This window comes from Myxine glutinosa, chromosome 8 (assembly GCF_964187855.1).
Source record: "Myxine glutinosa chromosome 8, kmMyxGlut1.1, whole genome shotgun sequence".
Classification (NCBI taxonomy): domain Eukaryota; kingdom Metazoa; phylum Chordata; class Myxini; order Myxiniformes; family Myxinidae; genus Myxine; species Myxine glutinosa.
Window position 1 is genome coordinate 74,747,470 of NC_136268.1, and position 18,325 is coordinate 74,765,794.

The window sequence follows — 18,325 nt, forward strand, 5'->3', positions numbered from 1 at the left end:
ATAAAGGTTTTTAGTACAGCTGCCTCTTCCAGGATTACTTTATCAGCAAATGTTCTTCCCATGTTGTCAACTAAAGATTGGAAGAACAGAAAACGGAAGCTTGTGTATTTCATTAGTTGGGCTTTAGATGGCTCTGCGATTGGAACCCCCTTTTAATGTACTGGTTCTCGAGAATTAATCTTTCATGGTGCTGGTATTTATTCCATCCCTGTTGTTCATAGCATGTAGGTCTTTACGTGCAACCTTAATCTCAGGCTTGGCAGTGATGGCAGTAGAGTTCCTGTTCTGAAGAAACATGGACAGGCCTTTTAGTGTCTTCACTGCATCTTTGATTGTGGCCTAGTTCCAGGGCAACCATCCAGTTCGCCATCTTGCTCAGTAGTCCAGCACATTTTGCTTTGTCCTGTGAAGAACGTGAACTGTCTGTTGAACAGCTTCTAAAGAACTTATCGAGGGCAGGGTAACTTTCCCATAAAACAGTCACTGATGTGCAGGAAGATGACAGCTAGCGGAGTGTCAAAAACTTGACCGACCTTATGCACTTGGACACAGAGCTCAGCAGCCACAGCTTGAGATTGCCTCTTTTTCTTTGGTCTTTGTGAAAATAACAAATACAGTGAATCTATCGCCAGCTGAAAATGGCTTGCTTCATTCACTGTCTGAATGAACAATGAGCTCTAGTTTATGGTTCATTTGAGTCACGATGAGATCACTGTTAATCTTTCCTCGCAGAACTGATGCTGCCCCTTTATACTTCCCAAGCATCTATGCTGCTCCATCACTTGCAGAACCTAGTAAGTGCTCTTTTTGGTTGTTATCTCCATGCGAGAGTTTCAGAAGGTGGAACGGAGCCTCCCAGGTCTCAAAGTATCCACCTCTGTGTGCATGCACATGTATATATGAGTGTGGGTATGTATATTTTTATGTATGTGTGTGCATACAAGTTGCTGCTGTTGGCTGATATATCACCACTTGTGGGTGGCTTTCAGGAGATGGAAAGGAGCCCTCTGAGGTATCAAAGTATCGTGTGTGTGTGTGTGTGTGTGTGTGTGTGTGTGTGTGTGTGTGTGTGTGTGTGTGTGTGTGTGTGTGTGTGTGTGTGTGTGTGTGTGTGTGATATTTGTGTGTTGTGCATATGTAAAATAAAAAATACGAATCCCATCCCCTCCTTCAAGGCTAATGCTCTTCCCCCTTTCTAAGCTACTGGTTCCCCCGATGGCTAATGCTCCTGCGCATTGAGGGTCCTGCTCTTTCATTGTCTATTCAGAGATGCTATACGGATACCAATTCAGGGTGGAAAGCAGCTCAATGCTGTTAGCTCACTGTTAGCTCAATGCAATGCCAGCACCTGCTCCAAACTTTAGCTCTACAATGTTAAAAAAAATAGTTGCACAGTACATCTTCAAATACAATTAGAACGTAAATTGTTAGACAAGATATGTTGGAGGCAGATGTGCTTTCATCATTCAGGATACTGAACTTATTGCTCAAATCAATTTTGTACTTAGCAACTTGCATAACCATTTTCTCTGCTACAAACATCAGCATATTACGACAAGCATGGACAGCGTGCAGCATTTTCCCGATATCTGATCCATTGAAATGCTGTAGCTGTAAAGAGTTACCATGCATCTTAAATGACAGATTGTCTTTACATGTCATGTAGGCTGTTCTCATCATGTTCAGTTACATGCAATTTTTTATTTATTTAAATTTCTTCACAATTCAGTGCCTTTTTAAGTAGCTCTCTATGGTCTGGTATTGGCTGGTTCACATTATGTATTGTGTAGGAAACTTGCATTTGCCATGTTCACTAATTTTATCGTTCAACTTTTTTGCTGACGTTGCTGTAATTCCATTGACAAAGACTCGGTCAATTCTAAATCTTTCTTTTGTTTGGGGTCCTAGATCACGAATTTCAGAACACATGGAACAGATTACTGATCCACTGGCATTAGCCGACAGCTAAATGCGATTTGCTTTCCACTTTTCAAATCGACCCTGCGGTACACAGGCACCGATTAATATGACCTGCTTGTGGCTAGGCCTTATGTCGGTTTAATTATGGCCTACCCCTTCTTCCATGCTGCCAATGCTGCCTTCCTCATGACATGCTTTTTTTTGGGTCCTCAGCGGGAAACTCGCCAGGCGATTCTTCAAGTTGGTTCTTTTCTGGTTGTTTAAAAATGGCCGGGTGGCAGCCATTTTAGTTATAAAAAAAAACTCCGATGTTAAACACATGCTCAAACATTTCTCGGACATGCACTTACCGATATTGTTCAAAGATGGCCATAGATAATTATGAATGATGGCTTGCATATGTACGTCATTTTATTTCGAGATAGATCCAAGATGGCCGACTGATGGCCATTTTGTTACTTAAACGTGTCCCCATCCATTTCTTGAACATGCATGATCCAAATATGTTCAAACTTGGCAAAAACACAGTACATGATGGCATATATGTGCATTTCACTTTATTTTTCGATCTGATCAAAGATGGCCGACTGGCGACCTTTAACTCCATACAGCAAAGTTACTAAAATCACTGGGTCTATGACATTTTATGTTTTTTTTTCTCCTTGTTTAAAGTGATCCTTCACCGTTGAGTGATATGGCTAAAACCAATATATAGCACGATATCTCAAAACGTTGTCGACAGATTTGGACGAGAATTGGTGGACAGGGTGTGTGTGTGTGAGACGAGGGTGAATCCATTCGATTTTGGTGAAGATCCAAATAAGGATGTGGATGCGAGAACTTTAAATTAAAAAAAATGATTTTTAACCTTTTAGTGATGGGGCCAAAAACAATATATAGCATGATATTTCAAAACGTTTTTGGCGGATTATGACAAAACTAGGTAGTTGCGTTGGTTAGGCGACATGACCAAGCTGATTAGATTTAGTTCCCGTCCGGATCCAGATCTATCGGTGGGATACAAAACATAAACTGTTCAGCCTGGTGGAGGTATGCGCTGTACCAAGTGCCATTGTAGGTTGTGATGTGAACAGTTGGAATTCCTCACTCGTGGAAGTTGTGCCATTGTCTGATAAAACAGCCTACATTAAACTGATTTACAAAAAATGTTCTTAACTTTCCTGCTGAAAAGTTTGTGAATATTAGACTCTCAGGTCATGTCCAATGATGCGGGAGCAATTTACATCTGTTTTAGCATTCTCCTGTCACTTAGCACAATTGTGAAAAAGACACTCAATATCTATGCCCATATTCTGGCCACCAAATATACCCGGTAGCACATCCTATAATGTGAAAAGTACGAGCGAGAGAAGCCGAGATATGGATATAGCTTAATATTCATATGGATATTAGGCTGAGAACTTTTTGAACCTCCTTCCTAATTGGATCCCCTTCATGCAATTTCTTCAGGACCTTTTCCCTCCCTGGTGGTGGGATGATGATGATGCTTGCTCCCCAGAGCAAACAACCATCCTGGAAAGTGTCCTGGTATGTACTGTGAGGCTTAAATGCCTGGTTAAACTTGCGAGGAGGCCAGTCCCCCAGGGTAAACCTCTCCACATGTGATAAAACGGATTAGCAAACATCCATAATTTATTTTGAGTAGCCTTTACCCAAGACTGAAAATCAGAATATTTCTCCAGCAAAAGCATGGCATCACAGGGTACTGGAATTCTTTATGGGGTGTTAGTAAATGGGCCCCAAGGCAGACAACTCAAATAATCTGCATTCATATGATGTCTGCCTAGTTTGTACTCAGTACGGTGGTCATATGCAGCCATTTTCACAGCCCATTGGTATATTCACCATGAGTACAGTAGCAGAATTACTTTGTCTTAATGGAACAGTTTATTCAACGCCTTGTGGTCGGTAATGATTGTGAATGGCTGAACATAAGCTAGATGTGAAAACCCCTGCTCAGTTACTTAAAGGTTTGCATTAAGTACCATTGGGATTTTCAGTTCTATTGGAATATCACAACTCGTCCATCATCAAGAGCGAGACATTGTGGGACAAAATGAGATGCAACATGGCAGCAATGATGAAGAAACTTAAACAAATAAACTACAAAACTACGAGCCTTATTTCAAAGAATGATGAAGTCTTTGGGTATCATGACTTCCCTCTCTCTTGGAAAGCAGAAGCTTTCTCTTTAAGTATTCCCAAACTTTCTCCTCTTCCCTATATATACACCTATCTATAGGAGATTGGAAGGGAATGAAGTGCCAAGCTTTATTGATGAGCAATTCTCCATCTGTCTGACTATATGCTTGCAAGATACCTCTTAACTTCCAGCGTGTTAAAAAAAAAGTGGACTATTTGAGCAGGCTGATTTTCTGTCGTTTCTAATGCTATAACCGTCTCTCTTGCAGGTTATGGTGGTGTTGGTGTTGGTGTTGGTGGTGGTATGCCATTTCTAACAAGTAGTCAGTAGAACCCTACATCAACTATGATGTTCACGGTGTAACAAAAAGTGAAAATTGTGGCTTTGTGGTTTGAGACGAAATCCTACGTGTGGGTGCGCCACCGACACTGTCAGTATTGCAATGTTCACACCTGTAATGGACCTTCCAATGGGAGCATTGAGCAGTTTGTGGAGCACTTCCAAGCACATGGAAGTGTGAAGAATCACAATGAAGGCAACTGTGGCCGCGCACCGAGTGTTACCAAGGACCAAGGGAACATTGATCTTGTGAGAGATTCTGCTATCGAAAATCCAAAGAAATCCCACCGTCTGCGTTCCCAAGAACTGGCGATCTTAGCCTCATCTGTGTGGCGCATGCTCACTTCGGAACTCAAGCTCTACCCCTACATCATATATGTAAGGCATAAAACTCTGTTACTCGTCTTGACATGTCATTCAATGTGTGATTGGTTCAGTGGCCGAATGGAAAGGTACCCAAATTGGATCATCTCCTTGTGGTTCAATGATGAAGCACACTTCCATTTGAATAGGGCTTTCAACAATCACAACAACATCTTCTGGGGTGCTGAGCCTCCCGATGAGGCGTCTGAGATGTCTCGCAAGGGTCCCAATTACACTTGTTTCTGTGCATTGAAAGTCAGACGGGGTATGTTGGGACTGTATTGGTTCGAGGACGTCAATGGTAAGACTGTGACAGTGTGACAGCCAATGGTGAGCGGTACCACGAAGTCTTACACCGATTCCACGCTGATCTCACTCAACTACTGTATCAAAACCAACTCAGAATTGCATTGCTCATGCAGGACGGTACCTAAACCCTGGCTGTCCTGAAGCAGGAGGTGGAGGACTACCGTCAGGCCACTTTCAGCCGAGTTGTGGAACATTTCAGTCAGAATTAAAGCCTGTTTGAAGAGAGGTGGCACACACATTGAAAATGTCAATTACAATAAGTATAACGAGTGATTTGAAAATGGCTTGGTGTATGCTTTCCATCAATGTATCACTGAACTTGCTACCTTTTTGTAATTTTTCTACAATAAAATGTTCAATAGTCCAATTTTTCAAACAGCCTGCATATTCTATTGGAAGTTTGAGTTTGAGGGGAAACTAAACTCAAGTTTCCAAAATTGAGAATCACGATATCTGATAATTATCAAATTTTCCACTGCACATACTTGTGTTGCTTCACCCAGCAACAAATGATACTTCAGCGAAGTTTGGGGAGACGGGCATTAATTGTCTTCATGGACTTGGATTGATGGAAAAAACCATGATGCAGTATTATGCTTTCGCAGATGGAGGCCGACAAAGAAGAAACATGGCCACCTCCACAGAAATTGTTCGAAAATTCCACATGTTGTATTCCATAGTTAATTTTAATTGTTATAGCTGAAGGAATGACATTTATACTTCCATATACTGTATATACAGACTTGGCATTTAATATGGAATATTTTTTTTGTGGGGGTGAACTTACTTTTCAAGATGTCCTAGAACCAAAAGTTCATTGGAATTATGTTGAAATTATTCTAGATTTTGTTAATGTGACCTTTAAAAGAAACAAAAACCACATTTGACATTTCGAAACAAATAAATTGATCCTTGAAAGTGATGTAAACTGATATCGAACTCAATTCATGGACAGTACTGTGTTAAACTTCTGTACGTTTTCCAGAAGTATCTCTTTATTTTGCACATTAGCCAAAAAATTTTTTAACAAAAACAAAAGTTAAATTACGACTGGGATTACGGACAGTAAAATTACAGTTCAGTACTTCGTGTAACCCCCACGAGCATTCAGGAGAGCACGTACACGTTGAGGCATGCTGTTCACGAGATTTGCCAAGGTTTGGACAGGAATCGCTTGCCATGCAGTGACAATAGCCTGCTGCAATTCACGCACAGAGGTCGGCTGCTGGTCCAAGTGGTCGATTTGACGCGTTAATTCTGCCCACAAGTTCTCTATCGGATTCATATCCGGGGACATGGCAGGCCACTCCATATGCTCTACACCACGGTCAGCAAGAAAGTGTTGGATCATGCGAGTACGATGAGGCCGTGCATTGTCATCTTGGAAGACAAAGTTTCCTCGAAAGGCTGCACGAGCAAATGGAAGCAATGTTTCTTCCAGAATGGCCCTATACCTGAACTGGTTCAGGTTTCCATTCAGAACAACCAGGTCAGTTTTGCCCCCTGCATGAAAAGCAGCCCAAACGGTCACCCCACCACCTCCAGCTTGGACTCTTGGCACTATACAATCTTTGTTGTAGGCTTCATGCACTTGTCTGCGCACTCGGACGAGGCCATCTTGACGATAGACCAGAAATCTAGACTCGTCACTGAAGATCACGTGATTCCAGTGTCCTGGCTGCCATTGACGGTGCTCTCTGGCCCACTGCAATTGGCGCTGGTGGTGTTGTCTGGACAGGCGTGGCTTTCTCAGGGGACGCCTGGCACGATAGCCTGCTTGAACCAGTCATTGGTTGACTAGCCTTCTGGATACAGGCACATTTGTCAGTTGCTGGCACTCAGCCCTAAGCCGATTAGCTGACTTGGTACGGCCATTGCGGACTAACCGGTGGAGCTGGTGATCATCCCTCCTTGTGGTTCTGCGGGGACGTCCTGGCCTCGGTATTGGAGTAGGGACACCCCTCTGAGCATTTCGTTTCATGATCTTTGACACCTGAACTTGAGTGATGCCATACTGCCGAGCAATAGCACGCTGTTTCATGCCGTAATTTCGTAAAGCCACCACTCCATGACAAACAGCATTGTCGAGTTGACGGACCATCTCCAGAGGAAGCGGCAATAACTTTTGGAGACGTGCAGCAGTTGTTTTCCACTAATACAGAATGCAACAACCCTTGTATACCCGACTGTGAAGCCAATCATCAAATGCACCTGTCCGTACATTTTGCCACGCCACCTGTGATATAATCCTGTTGTTGACTTCTTGCTGCGACAGACAATCAGTGACATTGTTCTTTTAACAAATAAATCACCAAAGTGTAAAAGAAACTCACCAGATTGATATACTGAGTTAAGAAAGTAAACCCAAGTCAAGAAAAAAAAAATATTCCATATTAAATGCCAAGTCTGTATATATATATATATTTATATAATTAGGAGGTAAAGTGAAAAATGCAATTATGATACAAGATGTATATTTTTATTCCTGGGAAATTTTATTTTAGTTTCCCTTTAAGCTTGCAATGACTTCAACACGTTTCAACTGCCCATTGACACCTACAAACCTCATTACCTGTGTTCCAGGGAGGTGTACCAAGAGGAATGTCAGCGGATGCAGGAGCGACGACGCAGAGACCACAGACGAGCACTGCCTTCTGGAGGCTGGGGAGTAGATGAGGCACCACCAAAGGCAAGACAAAACGAGGATGTTTGCAGGATTTAATTGGGCCTGGTCTTTTTTTTTTTTTGAAGCAAAAATCCAAAACGAAAATACCTTAAAAAAATTTAATAACTATTCTATTGTCAAATTATATCACATCATCAGTCCAAAAGTTTTCAAGTTTACTTTTTCATTTTTTTAAGGTATCGATGAGTCTCAGGCCCATTAGTGGATTTCAAAGAAATAACTATTGGTTGTAGAAAACTTGTAAGCTCTGAATAAATAAACTCATTGAAGTTATTTCACGATATATTGTCAAACTCTTTTGTGAAGACTTTTATTCTTTCAAACGTTTGCAGAATTCATTGCTTACTTTTTATAGCTCGCCGTTCAATTCTTACAGCGAAAGGAATGACATTTATACTTTTTTTATTTAAACCTGTAAGTTTTTAAGGCATTGGCCCAGTGTGATTCCCCTAGTCCCAGTTTTAAAGAAGCACATCTCGGTTTTCTTACAATACACCTGTCTAACTTTTGATCTTAAATTAGGATCCTGCATAATAGAAGGTACAAGTTATTCATCATCAATCAATCCCATGGTTCTTCATCTGTTTTTTGGTTAACAGTGTGGTTTTTTATACTAAGTTGAGGCAAGTGGAAGAGCTATAGAAAGTGGACAAAAAAATGGAAACACCAGGGTACATTTCTGTACAACATATATGCAAAGTACACATATGTGACCGATGCATGAAAAATGCATAACTTTTCCCGGAAGTCCTCTCGGCGTGTATATGCAAGTGGGCTGCAGCTTAAATCCGGTATTAAGAGTTGAAGAGCATGTCCATAAGAGGAGACCTTGGTGGTGTCGAGCGGGGTGCAATTGTTGGTGCGCATTTGACAGGCGCTTCAGTGACAAAGGCTGCAGAAATTGCTACCGTGTCACGAGGAACTGTCTTGAATGTGATGTCCACATGGGAAAACGAATGAAAGATGTCAACATCAAAGGGCAACACTGGGTGGAAGTGTATACTCAACAAGCGTGATGCATGGGCATTAGTTCGGCCTGTGAGGCAAAACAGGGAGCAATGGCAGAAAAACTGTGTGCTGAGCTCAACATGGGTCGTGAGCATAATGTATCATCATATGGTTAAAAGGGAACTTCATATGATGGGATATCATAACCGGATTGCCATGCACAAACCACTCATAACACCTGGCAATGCCCGTTTCCAGGTCCAGTGGTTCAAGGAGCATAGGCAATGGACTGCTGAGCAGTGAAGGAATGTGATACCGTCTGATGAATCACCCATCACCATGTTCTTGATGAATGGACGTGTGCACGTGTGGCAACAGCACAGGGAGCTCCACAGCCCCGCGTTCCTGGTTCCCAGAGTAAAAGGGAGCGCCACAGCCCCACGTTCCTGGTTCCCAGAGTAAAAGGGAGCAACACAGCCCCGACAACCTGGTTCCCAGAGTAAAAGGGAGCTCCACAGCCCCGAGTTCCTGGTTCCCAGAGTAAAAGGGAGCTCCACAGCCCCACATACCTGGTTCCCAGAGTAAAAGGGAGCTCCACAGCCCCACATACCTGGTTCCCAGAGTAAAAGGGAGCTCCACAGCCCTGAGTTACTGGTTCCCAGAGTAAAAGGGAGCTCCACAGCCCTGAGTGGGAACCAGGAAGAGTAAAAGGGAGCTCCACAGCCCAGAGTTCCTGGTTCCCAGAGTAAAAGGGAGTGCCACAGCCCTACATTCCTGGTTCCCAGAGTAAAAGGGAGCTCCACAGCCCTGAGTTACTGGTTCCCAGAGTAAAAGGGAGCTCCACAGCCCTGAGTGGGAACCAGGAAGAGTAAAAGGGAGCTCCACAGCCCTGAGTTACTGGTTCCCAGAGTAAAAGGGAGCTCCACAGCCCTGAGTTCCTGGTTCCCAGAGTAAAAGGGAGTGCCACAGCCCTACATTCCTGGTTCCCAGAGTAAAAGGGAGCTCTACAGTCCAGCGTACCTGGTTCCCAGAGTAAAAGGGAGCTCCACAGCCCTGAGTTCCTGGTTCCCAGAGTAAATGGGAGCTCCACAGCCCCGAGTTCCTGGTTCCCAGAGTAAAAGGGAGCTCCACAGCCCTGCGTACCTGGTTCCCAGAGTAAAAGGGAGCTCCACAGCCCCACGTATCTGGTTCCCAGAGTAAAAGGGAGCTCCACAGCCCCGAATTCTGATTTCCATAATGATGCCTTGTGGATGAATCATGTCACATTCCTGCAGAACAGTTACAGACCCTTGTTACCTCAATGGCAACAGACCCTTGTTACAGCCATGCAACCAGAAATGATGCAACCAGCAGCCATAGGCTGCAACAAAATAATCATCATAATACAGTCACGTGAAAAAGTAAGAACACCCCATGTAAAGTTTTGACTTTTTCAACATATTTCAACATACAGCTATTTGATCTTCATTTCAACAATATTGACACATAAAGGTGATATAAATAAATAAATTTTAAAAAAATGGCACATAAAGGTGATATAATATAACAAATATCATGAAACATTTACATTTTGTAGTCCATTGTATAATTTAAATAAACATAAATGCAAATTTTGCGTGTGTAAAAAGTAAGTACACCCCTACATTTATCACTACTTCAAATACCTAAAATTAGAATCAGGTGCACCAGCTCAGGTGCAAATGATTAGAACATCGTTAGAGAGGATCTTGGAGGAACCTGTCTTATTTAAACCTCAGACATTTAGTTTGGTTAAATCCCTCAGACTTTGTTGTTGAAGTGTGTGGCGTCACCATGCTGAGATCAAAAGAGCTCTCTGAGGCCTTCAGAAAGAAGGTTATAGATGCCTACGAGTCTTGGAAGGGATTTAAAAAGATCTCCAAACAATTTGAAATCAATCATTCGACTGTCCGGAAGATCATCTACAAGTGGAGAAGATTCCAAACAACTGCCAACTTGTTCAGGCCAGGCCGCCCCAGCAAGTTCAGCCCGAGAGCAGACCGCAACATGCTGAAAGAAGTCTCGAAGAACTCCAGAATGTCATCACGGGACCTACAGGTATCTCTTGCCACTGTTGATGTCAAAGTGCACGAGGCCACCATTAGAAAGAGGCTGCACAAATTTGATCTACATGGGAGGTGTGCCAGGAGGAAACCTTTGCTGTCTAGAAAGAACATCAGGGCAAGACTAAAGTTTGCCAATGAACACCGAAGCAAAGACCAGCACTTCTGGAATAATGTGCTCTGGACAGATGAGTCAAAGGTAGAGCTATTTGGCCACAGTACCAGAAGACATGTTTGGCGAAAACCAAAGACAGCATTTGACCACAAGAACCTGATACCAACTGCAAAGCATGGTGGTGGAAATATTATGGTTTGGGGCAGCTTTGCTGAATCAGGGCCTGGGCAGCTCACCATCATAGAATCCACTATGAATTCTTCATTGTAGCAGAGGGTGCTTGAGGATAATGTGAGGCCATCTGTCGGAAAGTTGAAGCTCAACCGAAGGTGGACCTTGCAACATGACAATGACCCTAAACATACCAGTAAATTCACCAAGGAATGGCTGAAAAGAAAAAAATGGAGGGTTCTGGAATGGCCAAGTCAAAGCCTGGATCTAAATCCCATTGAGATGTTGTGGGGGGATTTGAAACGGGCTGTGCATGCAAGAAACCCCTCAAACATCGCACAGCTGAAAGAATTCTGCATGTAGGAGTGGGCAAAAATTTCTCCTAGTCGAGGTCAGAGACTGGTAGACAGTTATAAGAAACGCCTACTTGAGGTTGTTTCTGCCAAAGGGGGCAATACCACTTATTAGAGCCAAGGGTGTACTTACTTTTTCCACATGCGAAATTTGCCTTTGTTTTTTAAAATTATACAATGGACTACAAAATGTAAATGTTTCATGATATTTGTTATATTATATCACCTTTATCTATCAATATTGTTGAAATGAAGATCAAATAGCTGTATGTTGAAATATGTTGAAAAAGTCAAAACTTTACATGGGGTGTACTTACTTTTTCACATGACTGTAACTCAAGAAAATTAACTTTATTTTAGGTTTTTATTAACACTTTTATTCATGAAAATAAATATCAGAAAAAACAATGCACAAAAATGTTAATCAAGGGTACAGTTTGGACAAATCATATGGTTAGAAGGGAACTTCATATGATGGGGTATCATAGCCGGATTACCATGCAGCCCGGCGTACCTGGTTCCCAGATTCGTGCCGCGTAATTTGCGGCCTAGTTCTTTAAGCTTCCTACGTTGAGGCTTTGTTTTCCCTCAGCGGTCGATTGTGGTCCTTCCACTTTCGTTCTCTCAGTTTTTCCCAGTCTTTTCACCCCATACTTCCTTGTTTAAAATCTGAAACCAAAAAAAAACAAAAAAACAAAAAAAAATTCTTTTGTTTTTGTATACTGAATCGAGGCTCGTGAAAGAGCTGACAACCGCGAGGGAAAGACAGTACAGGGGGACCACGAGGGAAAGACAGTACAGGGGGACCATGAGGGAAAGACAGCACAGGGGGACCGCGAGGGAAAGACAGCACAGGGGGACCGCGAGGGAAAGACAGCACAGGGGGACCGCGAGGGAAAGACAGCACAGGGGGACCGTGAGGGAAAGACAGCACAGGGGGACCGCGAGGGAAAGACAGTACAGGGGGACCACGAGGGAAAGACAGCACAGGGGGACCGCGAGGGAAAGACAGCACAAGGGGACCGCGAGGGAAAGACAGCACAAGGGGACCGCGAGGGAAAGACAGTACAGGGGGACCGTGAGGGAAAGACAGCACAGGGGGACCGCGAGAGAAAGACAGCACAGGGGGACCACGAGGGAAAGACAGCACAGGGGGACCACGAGGGAAAGACAGCACAGGGGGACCACGAGGGAAAGACAGCACAGGGGGACCACGAGGGAAAGACAGCACAGGGGGACCGCGTTTCCTTCTTTGTACTTTTTGTTCATTCATTCTTCGACCATTGTTTGATTTTTTGTGTGATAAATGTTAGCTCTTTTCCGAGCCTCGATCCTGAATAGAAAAAAAAAAAAAACACAAGTCCCTCACCCTATTTTCCCCATTAATTTGTTGAATTTATTTTCATTAAATAATAATTTAATTATTGGATGAATATTAAGATTTTATATTAATTAATTTTATATTAATATTTATATTGATATTCATTAATATTAACATTAATTATAATTTAATTAAATTGATTTCCCCATTATCTGAGTTTGTGGATTTGCAGCTCACAAAGATTTTTTTAAATGTAACCCCCCCAGCGAACGATGAGGCCGTCCTGTATATACTTGAACACTGTGCAGGGCATAGTGTTCTGTGAACTCTCTAGTTGATGTAATGGATAGAAAAGGTTATAGAGCATAAAATAGATAAACGGCGCTCCTGGAATTTTAGGTCACTTATTGTATTCAGTTTGCATGAAGATTTAATTGTACAACCAGTTTCAAGTAATGTAGTTCATAGTTCGGATTGTTAGACTTTAGAACTTGGCTGTGGAACCGACCAAAATATCCAATCTTGCTTTAAAGGTACCGTTGAACATTTAGAGTCCACTCCATTGAGCATCATCTCAAGACTAACATTTTACCATAGGGTGGAGTGGAGACCTTGGCCTTCACTCCCTTCCATTCTCAACCTTCACTCAAATTTACTCAGCCATAGCTGGTTGAGCCATTATATAACAAAGTTCACTTTGGCAGAGACAATCATGAGGATCACATGGATCTGCTGTGGTTTATACCACCCACTAGAGCATATATCATGATCACTTGTCATGCCTGGTAACTATAAATACCTGAAGGCGTGCTCATTAAAACATGACTCATGATTTCACAGCCTTGGGGACAACTCATAAATCACCAGGTAAAGACTTTTATAAGCACCAAATGTTTAATTGTTGTTCGCAGAACATTTGTTTTTCTTTTAACTTTCTCTCTTAATTGAACTCCTCTTTCTGCTTGTACACAACCCCACGTGCAGCCAAGCAGACCGGCTTTTTCCGGAATTGCATCTGGAGAGGAGATCTCACGTGGTCCGGCTCCAGAGCTGCAGCCAGATGGACAGCAGGTATTTTGTTCAGTTCCACATATCTGCAAAATGCATGGTTGGCAGAGGGTGTGTAGTCAGAGAGCTTGCGATCTGTTATTGCCTAGTTTGCAGACAAACGTTGCGCCCTGTGAAATACAGGGATCACCGTGTTTCTGAAAAGTAATGGAAATCTATTTTTGGTCACAATATTGACGAACAAACACATGCAATGATGCATGCATGGAGGAAGTTATTACCCTGGGGTCAGTAATAATGAGTTATTGGTCAGTAATAATTTCTTGTATTTCCTTACCATGGGGTCAGTAATGAGTTATTCGTCAGTAATGATTAGTTATTGGTCAGGAATGAGTTATTCGTCAGTAATGATTTATTCATCAGTAATGATTTATTGGTCAGTAATGAGTTATTGGTCAGTAATTTCTTGTATTCCTCACCATGGGGTCAGTAATAGTTATTTGTCAGTAATAATGAGTTATTTGTTCGTAATGATGAGTTATTGGTCAGTAATAAGTTCTTGTATTTCCTTACCATTGTGCCAGTAATAATGAGTTATTGGTCAGTAATAATAAGTTCTTGTATTTTCTTTCCATGGTGCCAGTAATAATGAAGTTTTGGTCAGTAATGATGAGCGATTGGTCATTAATAATAAGTACTTGTATTTCATTACCATTGAGTCAGTAATAATGAGTTATTGGTCAGTAATAATTTCTTGTACTTCCTTCCCATGGGGTCAGTAATAATGAGTTATTGGTCAGTCATAATGAGTTATTGGTCAGTAATAATTTCTTGTACTTCCTTCCCATGGAGTCAGTAATAATGAGTTATTGGTCAGTCATAATGAGTTATTGGTCAGTAATAATTTCTTGTACTTCCTTCCCATGGAGTCAGTAATAATGAGTTATTGGTCAGTCATAATGAGTTATTGGTCAGTAATAATTTCTTGTATTTCCTTACCATGGGGTCAGTAATGAGTTATTCGTCAGTAATGATTAGTTATTGGTCAGGAATGAGTTATTCGTCAGTAATGATTTATTCATCAGTAATGATTTATTCATCAGTAATTATTTATTGGTCAGTAATGAGTTATTGGTCAGTAATTTCTTGTATTCCTCACCATGGGGTCAGTAATAGTTATTTGTCAGTAATAATGAGTTATTTGTTCGTAATGATGAGTTATTGGTCAGTAATAAGTTCTTGTATTTCCTTACCATTGTGCCAGTAATAGAGTTATTGGTCAGTAATAATAGGTTCTTGTATTTCCTTACCATTGTGCCAGTAATAATGAGTTATTGGTCAGTAATAATAGGTTCTTGTATTTCCTTACCATTGTGCCAGTAATAATGAGTTATTGGTCAGTAATAATAGGTTCTTGTATTTCCTTACCATTGTGCCAGTAATAATGAGTTATTGGTCAGTAATAATAGGTTCTTGTATTTCCTTACCATTGTGCCAGTAATAATGAGTTATTGGTCAGTAATAATAGGTTCTTGTATTTCCTTACCATTGTGCCAATAATAATGAGTTATTGGTCAGTAATAATAGGTTCTTATATTTCCTTACCATTGTGCCAGTAATGATGATTTATTGGTCAGTAATAATGAGTTATTGGTCAGTAATAATAGGTTCTTATATTTCCTTACCATTGTGCCAGTAATGATGATTTATTGGTCAGTAATAATAAGTTCTTGTATTTCCTTACCATTGTGCCAGTAATAATGAGTTATTGGTCAGTAATAATAGGTTCTTGTATTTCCTTACCATTGTGCCAGTAATGATGATTTATTGGTCAGTCATAATAAGTTCTTGTATTTCCTTACCATTGTGCCAGTAATAATGAGTTATTGGTCAGTAATAATAGGTTCTTGTATTTCCTTACCATTGTGCCAGTAATGATGATTTATTGGTCAGTAATGATGAGTTATTGGTCAGTAATAATAAGTTCTTGTATTTCCTTTCCATGGTGCCAGAAATAATGAGTTAATGGTCAGTAATAATGAGTTATTGGTCAGTAATAATGAAGTTTTGGTCAGTAATGATGAGGGATTGATCAGTAATAATAAGTTCTTGTATTCCTCACCATGGGGTCAGTAATAATGAGTTATTTGTCAGTAATAATGAGTTATTTGTTCGTAATGATGAGTTATTGGTCAGTAATAAGTTCTTGTATTTCCTTACCATGGAGTCAGTAATAATGAGTTATTGGTCAGTAATAATAAGTTCTTGTATTTCCTTACCATTGTGCCAGTAATGATGATTTATTGGTCAGTAATAATGAGTTATTAGTCAGTAATAATGAAGTTTTGGTCAGTAATGATGAGGGATTGATCAGTAATAATAAGTACTTGTATTTCCTTACCATGGAGTCAGTAATAATGAGTTATTGATCAGTCATGAGTTATTGGTCAGTAATGAGTTATTGGTCAGTAATAATTTATTGTATTTCTTACCATGGGATCAGTAATGAGTTATTGGTCAGTAATGATTAGTTATTGATCAGTCATGAGTTATTGGTCAGTAATGAGTTATTGGTCAGTAATAATTTCTTGTATTCCTCACCATGGGGTCAGTAATAATGAGTTATTGGTCAGTAATAGTTATTTGTTCGTAATTATGAGTTATTGGTCAGTAATAAGTTCTTGTATTTCCTTACCATGGAGTCAGTAATAATGAGTTATTGGTCAGTAATAATAAGTTCTTGTATTTCCTTACCATGGAGTCAGTAATAATGAGTTATTGGTCAGTAATAATAAGTTCTTGTATTTCCTTACCATGGAGTCAGTAATAATGAGTTAATGGTCAGTAATAATGAGTTATTGGTCAGTAATGATGAGTTATTCGTCAGTAAAATGAAGTTTTGGTCAGTAATGATGAGGGATTGATCAGTAATAATAAGTACTTGTATTTCCTTACCATGGAGTCAGTAATAATGAGTTATTGGTCAGTAATAATTTCTTGTACTTCCTTACCATGGAGTCAGTAATAATGTGTTATTGGTCAGCAATGATGAGTTATTGGTCAGTAATGAGTTATTGGTCAGTAATGAGTTATTGGTCAGTAATGAGTTATTGGTCAGTAATAATTTCTTGTACTTCCTTACCATGGAGTCAGTAATAATGTGTTATTGGTCAGCAATGATGAGTTATTGGTCAGTAATGAGTTATTGGTCAGTAATGATGAGTTGTTGGTCAGTAATAATTTCTTGTATTTCCTTACCATGGGGTCAGTAATGAGTTATTGCTCAGTAATGATTAGTTATTGGTCAGTAATGAGTTATTCGTCAGTAATGATTTATTGGTCAGTAATGAGTTATTGGTCAGTAATTTCTTGTATTCCTTACCATGGGGTCAGTAATAATGAGTTATTGGTCAGTAATAATGAGTTATTTGTTAGTAATAATGAGTTATTGGTCAGTAATAATAAGTTCTTGTATTTCCTTACCATGGAGTCAGTAATAATGAAGTTTTGGTCAGTAATGATTTATTGGTCAGTAATAATGAGTCATTGTTCAGTAATAATGAGGTGTTGGTCATTAATAATGAGCTCTATTATTTCCTTACCATGGGGTCAGCAGTAATGATTTAATGTCGAAATGAAAGCTACAAATTAACAGACCACTCCCCCAACAAATGACTGCAAAAAAGATTTATTACTCCCGCCAGGGAGTAATGCATTCGTGTGTGTGTGTGTGTGTGTGTGTGTGTGTGTGTGTGTGTGTGTGTGTGTGTGTGTGTGTGTGTGTGTGTGTGTGTGTGTGTGTGTGTGTGTGTGTGTGTGTGTGTGTGTGTGTGTGTGTGTGTGCGTGTGTGCGTGTGTGTGTTTGTGAACAAGATATCTGGAAAAGTTCTGAACGGATTTGGATGAAAGTTGGTAGGATGATTGCACTTGGGATAAGGAAGAATTGATTAGTTTTTGGTGAAGCTCAGGAAATTATTCCGGATCCAGGAAGTTTTTTGGGGAATTTTTTTTTCTGTTTTCCTTTAAAAACCATTTTCTCTGCAATAATTGGACCGATTGAGGGGAAATTTTTACCAAAGGAGGGACTCGGTCTGCAGAATATTTTAATGGTAATTATGACGTCACAGGTCACGTGGTTCGGTCCCCATATTGTTTTGAGTGAAAAACACTAAAATCCAATTTTCTCCAAAACGCCTGAACAGATCGAGGCCAAATTTTGCAGGCAGAATCGCATACCCATGACGAACAAAAAAGTCAGCGAACATGACGTCATGCATCACATGGTTTCAGAGTTATGACGTTTTTAAGCACAAACATTTTAAACCTTGCTCCTCCCTCATTTGTGATCCAATCGAGGGGAAACTTCACAAATCTGTTCAGCATATCAGTCTACTAAAATGCCCTTTTGGAATTTGCGATAGGTCACGTGGTTTGGCAGATATCGTTAATTAAACGCAAATAATAAAAACATTTATATCTCTTGAACCACTTCATTGATCGACGTGAAACTTCAAACTGTAGTAGAAGTCATGAAGAGTAACAAGTGT

General features: G+C 40.6%; 1 protein-coding gene across 3 annotated transcripts in view; it reads left to right on the forward strand.

Annotated features, from left to right (window-relative positions):
• The window catches only part of LOC137432596 (focal adhesion kinase 1), a 134,189-nt gene that overhangs the window by 46,352 nt on the left and 69,512 nt on the right, over positions 1 to 18,325 (forward strand). For all 3 annotated transcript variants that reach the window (XM_078783396.1, XM_078783397.1, XM_078783398.1), the window contains exons 9-10: positions 7,679 to 7,784; positions 13,755 to 13,841. In XM_078783396.1, the coding sequence (XP_078639522.1) occupies positions 7,679 to 7,784; positions 13,755 to 13,841 (193 nt within the window). The remainder of the gene's footprint in view (positions 1 to 7,678; positions 7,785 to 13,754; positions 13,842 to 18,325) is intronic.